Source organism: Gymnodraco acuticeps, unplaced genomic scaffold (genome assembly GCF_902827175.1).
Source record: "Gymnodraco acuticeps unplaced genomic scaffold, fGymAcu1.1, whole genome shotgun sequence".
NCBI lineage: Eukaryota > Metazoa > Chordata > Actinopteri > Perciformes > Bathydraconidae > Gymnodraco > Gymnodraco acuticeps.
In genome coordinates, this window is record NW_022989937.1 from 621,560 (window position 1) to 630,004 (window position 8,445).

An 8,445-nucleotide genomic window follows, 5' to 3' on the forward strand; every position below is an offset into this window, starting at 1 on the left:
ACTCATTAAAGCTATTTGCAACATCTGTTGGGGTTTTTCCTTCGATTTGGAATTTCTTAAATTCATTTCTGTTGTCATTTATTTTCTTCTTAATTATACTATTTATTACCTTCCAAGTGGTTTTCATATCTCCTATGGCATTTTCAAATTGTTCAGAGAAGTATCGTTTTTCACAGTTTCTAAGGATTGTAGTCAATTTGTTTTTATACAATTTATAACGACTTTCATCTTCAGTGCTTTTACTTTTCAAACATTTCCTGTGAGTGCATTTTTCTTACAACAGGCGTTTTTCAGTCCATGAGCGAACCAGGGTTTTGAGTCATTATTATTCTTTTTGCAAATCTTAATTTTTATATATGGACAACATTCGTTCATGTTTTACATGAAAATCCTTACAAACTCATTATAGGATTTGTTTACATCTTGAGTCTCAAATACTTCTTGCCATTTTTCACTTTTTAAGTTCACATTTAATGTATTTAGAGAAATGTCATTTAATTTCCGCTTGGTTATGTATGTCTTTTGTTCTTTGTTATAAATCCACTATTTATTTAACTTTTCATGTTCAAAATGTATCATCTTATAGCTTAAACATCACAAGTGTGGATAAGAAATGTATGCAAAGCCAAACGCTGACTAATTGACCATTTACATTTTGTTAAACCCAGCTCTCAGACAATGACATGTCTGAGAGTGACCCTGCTCTATCGAAATCAGTCGCATTGACCCGAAGACACATTTTGAGTTGAATACACTGTTGGAAAGAGGATATTCCTAGCTTTCTAATGATATCAGGATTGTTTTTGTACTTCAAATATTAAGCAATATATGTCACATTATATAATGACTATCACCGAATCATCATTTTGAGAAAAAGGCCTTCAAAGTTTTCTCTTCTCTGGAATCCATCGATCTGATTATTAGCGGAGCAAATGATCAAAATACTACGGAGGGAAGATATTTTCTTTTGGATTACTGGTCTGGGGGAAGCTCGCGTGTGTGTGTGTGTGTGTGTGTGTGTGTGTGTGTGTGTGTGTGTGTGTGTGTGTGTGTGTGTGTGTGTGTGTGTGTGTGTGTGTGTGTGTGTGTGTGTGTGTGTGTGTGTGTGTGTGTGTGTGTGTGTGTGTGTGTGTGTGTGTGTGTGTGTGTGTGTGTGTGTGGTGTGTGTGTGTGTGTGTGTGTGTGTGTGTGTGTGTGTGTGTGTGTGTGTGTGTGTGTGTGTGTGTGTGTGTGTTTGTTTGTGTAATTTTGTGTAATTTTGCATTTGTGTGTATTGTGTTTGTTTCCCGGGGAAAACCTTCACGAGAAACACCAGCTGTTGTTATGCCTGCTGTGACGTCAAGTTACTCCGTTCTCCGCTTGTAATTATGCCGAAGCTTCAAAGTTGTATTTATCATCTGAATTTGCCGAAAAATGTTTAATATTCTGAAAGCCAAGACTTTGTTTAATTGAAATCAGATGAAAACAAACTGTAACGGACCCTGCAGTGTTATTTATGATTACTATATGCGTACATTCCCGGAGGGAGGGGGGGCGGCGCTGCGGAAGAGCAGATTGCCTGTCATCTTCCCTTTACAAGCTTAAAGAATGTATTTATCGTGTGAGTTTTGAAATAAAAGTTTCATATTCTGAAAGCCAAGACTTTGTTTGTTTAAAATCAAACAAAACACACAAACCCCGAAAAAATAGTTTTTTACGTAAATCCACGTTTATTTTGAAATGAGCCGTTGCGACTTCCGACTGATTTCGATAGAGCGGGTCACATATTATCAACTGTCACTTATGATTTTAAAACTAAATCAATGAGTAGTATGTTAGGGTTTTAAAATGTTAATCAATACGACTATTAGTTCCTTTTTTCTCCTTCATAATCTTCTCCATAAGTGACATACTGGGTATGGGAGGATCCCCTTCTAGGACCGCTCCCTGGTGCTAGCATCTCCAGTCGTGTCCTTACAGCACCTCTCTCCGTTAACCGGCCCTCTGACTTAAAGCTGGCTGCGACCTCTCTCCCTGCGGGGAGGAACAGGGATGATCAACTCCCTGACTGACTTTCAATGGGGAACCCTAGATTACAAAAAATCTGGCTCTGATGGTCCAAGTTGCTTCTACTTTTAAAAGATGATTGAATTACAGCAGCAAGGTCTTAGAGTGGTTTAGGAATAAGTCTTAAAATCTGGAAATGAGTAAGCATATTACCACTTCTGGTCAAATATGTCAATAAAACCCCCATTGGGACATTTCCGAAGCTTCTATGTGGTTGCTACATTTTTTCCAAATGAGACTACTAAACGTCATCACACCAAACGTTAGCCGCTTTTATCTTAGCGGTGGTGATGTGCAGCCGTGCGACCATGAACTAGTTAGTTTATAGCATCATTTTTACTTCTGCGGATGGCATTTACATGAAATTCCGTTAATATATGGATATTATCATGCAGAACAAAACGTGTATCATAAACCTGTGTTTGCAATATTTCAAAATACCTGACTGTCTCTCCTTGTTTCCTTTCCTCAGGGATATCTGAGTCCGAGCAGTCTCTGAAAGGGACGTCACAGATCAAGTCCCTTTGTCCCGAGGACATTGAAGGCATGAGGGTAGTGAGCAAGGTAACACTTTACTGTTGCTGTTCTCATGATGTTGCCATGGTGTGCATTGTTAGTTTTTTGTTTAATTTAACTATGTTATTTGCAGCTTGCACGAGAAGTTCTGGACATCTCTGCCTTGTTGGTGAAAGTGGGGGTTACTACAGAAGAAATCGACCATGCTGTACATCTGGTACACATACAAACTTATCTTACCCAAACACAAAGGTTTTCTTGTCTTTCTATATCTGTAACTAACATGCCTCGTCTTTTCAGGCCTGCATAGCGAGGAACTGCTACCCCTCCCCTCTCAACTACTACAACTTCCCTAAATCCTCCTGTACATCTGTCAATGAAGTCATCTGCCATGGAATCCCGGACAGGAGACCCTTACAAGACGGAGATATCCTCAACGGTATGCCAATAATGTAACCGACAGCTGTTTCCTCATGATTGCTTCACTATCAGGAATCTGTTAGAATTAACAAAAAATAACTGATGTTGGACTTAAAATAACGAGTTTCTTGACCGTCCTGAACATCTTTATATGACAGATCTCTACCAAACAAACACTAATCTTTCCGTAAGTTTTTAAATGCCCACATTTTCTTACTTTTGTAACATTTTGTATAAGAAACCATGTCCTATAAACAGTCAAACTAAATTAGGATGAAGGGAAATGTTTTATTAAAGAGAGTGGGGGGGAACAATCGATTCCTCTGCCTTGACAAATGGTTGTACCAGCATCTTGAAATGGTAACAGCGGGAGTTTGGCCAATTTTAGCCTCTTTATGAATATTTCTGCGAAGGCGATGTCTTCCATCCGCCACCCCCCTCAGAGTGTCTGATGGAGCGCTGGCCAACAACTCATCTCTCGCTGCATGCGCCGACAAGACAAATTGTTTCATCAACCTTTAGCAGTGGGGATGTGCTTGTCAGATCCTCTGCTCTATATTTCAGTGGGAAGAGTCCCAGTTTGTCCTCTAGCAATTCCATTTTCATCAGTAATTTGGCCTTGCAAATAGAATGATGCAGGAACGAGTCCTACAATCTGGAAATGAGTTAGCATTGAACCACTTCCTGTTCCTCATCTCAAAAGTAGTGTGCTCGTACTCTTGTCTGTTTCCTGTAAACTGGGGACATGCTAACCATAATCTGCTGTAGGTAATAGAGTGGTGCAGGAATGAGTCCTGAAACCAGGAATGTTACCACTTCCGATTACCTCGTCTCGAAGACAACGTGTTTTTGTATGTGTTTTGCTTAGATGCCTGAAATGATGTCTCTGGTTAACACAAGCTTTTGTTCTATTAACATCAAATATGTTCATATATACCCCCCTTGTTAATGTCTGAAGCTTTTATATGTCCAGGGGTGCACATCACTTTCTCAGTGAGGTACTCAGATGAGTACCTGGAGTCAGTGTTTGGTACTCCAACTTCTGGCTCCACTCAAAGTTATTTGATGAAGCCCTCTGTATCGCGAACGTCAACGGGGGGGGGGGGGGGGGGATGGGATGGTCACCCATTCATACCATTACATCTCAGGTTATTCATTACAGTACTTTGTTTGTGTCAAACATAATGGAATCCAATTTGTCTTGTAACACAATGGCGCTCATTCTTACACAGTGGACATCACCGTCTACCACAACGGTTTCCATGGTGACCTCAATGAAACCTTCTATGTGGGCGAGGTGGAGGAAGAAGCGAAGAAACTGGTGCAGACCACGTATGAATGCCTTATGCAAGCCATCGACTCCGGTAGGAATTCAAGCTTTCTTATTTTTTAACCCATGTGTGCACAGAGAATACTGCTCCAACAGGGAGACGGAAGTAAACCCACCTTACTGCATTTGTATAGTCGTGCAGTCTGTGTGGAGTATAATAAGATGTCGGTATCAGCATATATGTCAAATAACAAGAATTGCGGTTCAGAACTGTCCATTTCTAAAAGGTGTCGCCCTTACATAGTTTGTCCACAAGAGAGCGCTGATATTCCAGAAGAAGTTGAGATTTAAAGTTATTTCTGAACTTTTAAACGGTATTTAACTGTTTGGGACCTGTCTCCAAGGGCCACAATGAACTTTTAATACCAACTTTTATTAAGTTTACATTGAACAAATTCAAGTCAAAGTTATTGGTCATCATAAATGTTGTTTTTCCAATTGGTACACTCATTACAAGATTTTTTTGTGTGTTAATTGTCAGCCTCAGAATTGTTTTAACTACAGTTACGTTTTGTTAGGCTACAGGAATAGTCAACGCTTGTTGCAGCTCTGACAGCTGGACAATTTTCCGACATTTTATATACCAAACAATTAGTCTAGAAATCTGCTGATGAATCAATAATCTAAATGTTTTTGTTTTTTTTTGCATCCCTACCGATAACCCTCATGCTAACCTTTTTTCACAGTGAAGCCTGGTATCCGCTACAGAGAATTAGGGAACATCATACAGAAGCACGCTCAAGCTAACGGCTTCTCTGTGGTGCGCAGCTACTGCGGCCACGGCATCCATAGACTTTTCCACACTGCTCCCAATGTGCCACATTATGCCAGTGAGTAGTCACACACCTGCCATGGTACATGTCTTAAATGTATGAAGGTTTTTTTGTTGTTGCTTGCTCTCGTACAAAAGAATGATTTATTTATTCAATGTTTCCCAGAAAACAAAGCAGTGGGAGTTATGAAGCCTGGCCACGTGTTCACCATTGAACCCATGATATGTGAAGGTGAGTGGTACTGCCTTTGTTTGAGTAATGTGAACAATTATGATAATTGTAACGTCACAATGTGCTCAATTGTAGCAATTATTTGAGACAGATATTGAAGAATAAAGAGTAAACATAAACACGCTGTCCTCCAGAAAACCTGCTATATGTAGGCTTTCATAAGCAAGGGAAATGATTTCAGCTTTGTCACAATGCATTTTACACATACATTATAAGGTTTTATATGGTCTATTTGTCTTTAGAATGGTGGTGAAATGAACCTTTCATTCTTCAGGTTGTGTGAATTTTGAGACACACACATTTTTTAGGATAGACATATAACAGTCTCATGGCAAGTTAGTTGGTAAAACAGACTAATCTGCATTTCTTATAATCACAATACTTTAGTTATACTGTATTCTTGCTCCATTTTAGAATAATTTTTGATTCAAATCAAATATACTTATATAATCACAAGAAGGTAGAGTAAAAATTAGCCATGAGTTAAAATGGAATAAAGATAATTATGAGTAGAAATGTGCACATTATTCTACAATATTGAACTAATAAGTGAAAATGTGTATATTACAATATATATAGAGGTTTCTAAGTTATAGTAAAGATATTGACGATGAAAACTAACTAAAAATATATTATTGGTATTATCACAGTTAGAAGTATTTCAAATTGACAAACAAATTGTAATACTTTTAAGTACATTTGGTTGTTAATACTTCGGCTAGTATTTCAAAGGATCCAATAGTTTTTCCACACCAAGAGGTTTAATGTGTAATTGAGCAGAGCCAGCCATGCTTTAAATCACCCTCACAGGTGTCCAGTGAGTCAGGCTCCAAGTGTTGGTTTCGACAGCTTTGTTTAATTGATGCTGTGTAAGCTAAATCCGTGAGTGTGTCATGTCTCAGGTGGCTGGCAAGACGAGACGTGGCCCGACGGCTGGACGGCGGTGACCCGAGACGGGAAGCGCTCTGCTCAGTTCGAACACACCCTGTTGGTGACGGAGACCGGCTGCGAGATCCTCACCCGCCGCATGGAGGACAACGGGCGCGCTCACTTCCTCAACCAAGTGTAGACTCGCACGCATCCAAGGACTGGACTTTTCCAGAACGCAAGACACCCTCTGGGCCTCACACACACACACACACACACACACACACACACACACACACACACACACACACACACACACACTACAAACAAGAAGCACCACTCCTAGAGCTCAGTTTAACTGCCGCTCTCATTGTTCTTTGAATTAAATATCCTTGAAATAAATGGAAGTACTTGAATGTGTCTTATATCAAACGCTTTATTAGTGAAAACTGTATCCTCTGAAGGAACGTATTTATGAGATATGGTTTTGCTTAGTGGCCTGTCATGTCACCCAGAGTTTGTTACTGGCTGGCTAGTTGTTGTCTGTGGTGTGTGTGGTGCTCAGGGCAGATACACTAGTAACAACATGCTTCTTTTCTCTCTCAGCCTCTGCTCACTTCACACTTCGTACAAATCCCCCAGAGATGGACTGAAAAGAATCAGCAATACTAGAGACCGAGGAGGGTTCCCAGGGTTAGCTACTCTCAAAACCTCAACAACTTATTTTAGATATAGAAAATAACTCCGGGCCATAAAGCGTACTATATTTAGTTTATAGAGTACAGGCAACAAAAGTCATTCTCTGCCAAGAGCCAAACAGCCTAAATGTAAAGCAGTAGTTTGATGTTATAAAAATACACTTGGCAGATTTGGGGAAGACCAATACACCTGGGTGTCCATTAAAAATGTAGCAACAACCAGGAGACGGTTAGCATAAATACTTGAAGCTGGAGAAAACACCTGGGCCAGCTCTTTAAAACAAAATACCTTCCAGCACCTCGAAAGCTCAGAATTTAAACAAAAAAACTTGATTTGTGGTTTTTACAATTGTGTCAACAAAAAAAAAATAGCATATAAACTCATTTCTGTACTGTTTGTAAAAGTACAACCATCAATTGACTTATTGCGTCATGCCTGCTTGCTGGGTATTCAATCTCAGTACCAGAGAAACACTCAGTCTTATTTACCTGGTGACATGTCCACTAGAAGCACTCAATTGTTACATCCTGAATGTGGCTATTATTAGTGCAGTCGGAACCTTTTCAGTAGATTACGTCAGCCACGGTTGCTAGGAGAAGTGTGATGCAACCACAGAGTATCTTCATAGATATCGAGAATGAGAGAAATGACATTGAGCACACAGTTGTTGAAGCGCTGAGGTTGTTAATCTGAGGAAAGCTCCTTTAGTGTCTCGTGTTTTCTAGAGCCCTGCTGTAGCAAATCGAGCCTTAATGTGTGAGTCTAGGAATTAAAACATGCTGGATATCTCACGGAAAGTGACCTGGTGTTTCCCCTTGTCTCTACGGTCACCATTCATCTCCACATAGGGGTTTCTCGGTGAGAGCAGCATTCTTTCTATTTTCAGAGGACTAATGTGATCACAGTTTCTCTGCCATCTTTGTATTTCTTCTAATGGAGTAATAAATGACTCTTCTGTAGCTCTTGTGTGCGAGTTTCTCCTTTTGAAATGATCTAATAGCTTAATTATTCATGGATTTTATTACTGCCTTTTTTTCTTCAGTGAACCATTGTATTCATAAAGTCAAAATGAAGGTTCTCTCCTGCACACATATGATTCTAAAGGCCCATTTTAGTATGTAGTTTGCAGTGATAAATACATTACATTATTGCCCCGGACAGTAGTAAATGGTAGTTTCAGTTCAAACCGCTGTGCTTTCAGCAGAATGAATTAGTAAACTGCTGATTATAAATCAGGACTGCCAAAGCACCTCAACAACAATGGTACAAAGTATGACGGCAAGACACTTCCAATTGTCGCAACAGAAAAAGTGCAGCTGCATTGACCAGTTTGATTGCTCCAATCTCAATCCCAGGACTCATGCTATGGTCTAGAACAGGGGTGCCCAACCTTTTTTGAACCGAGAGCTACTTTTAAAGTTGCCAGTCTGCCGAGATCTACCAGTCCAAATAGAGAGGTAGCCATTACTGACAGCCTCCCAGGTAAATACACACTTCTACTTGAATAAAACTGACCTTCGTACGATTAATACTCCATAAAATACTGCAGATCCTTTATTTTAC

At 39.7% G+C, this 8,445-nt stretch overlaps 1 protein-coding gene across 1 annotated transcript in view; it reads left to right on the forward strand.

Annotated features, from left to right (window-relative positions):
* The window catches only part of metap1 (methionyl aminopeptidase 1), a 22,315-nt gene extending 14,474 nt beyond the window's left edge, over window positions 1-7,841 (forward strand). The window contains exons 5-11 of the mRNA XM_034210054.1: window positions 2,519-2,610; window positions 2,696-2,779; window positions 2,863-3,001; window positions 4,215-4,346; window positions 4,999-5,142; window positions 5,251-5,316; window positions 6,219-7,841. Of these exons, the coding sequence (XP_034065945.1) occupies window positions 2,519-2,610; window positions 2,696-2,779; window positions 2,863-3,001; window positions 4,215-4,346; window positions 4,999-5,142; window positions 5,251-5,316; window positions 6,219-6,385 (824 nt within the window). The 3' untranslated portion in view covers window positions 6,386-7,841. The remainder of the gene's footprint in view (window positions 1-2,518; window positions 2,611-2,695; window positions 2,780-2,862; window positions 3,002-4,214; window positions 4,347-4,998; window positions 5,143-5,250; window positions 5,317-6,218) is intronic.
* Window positions 7,842-8,445: the final 604 nt, after the last annotated feature.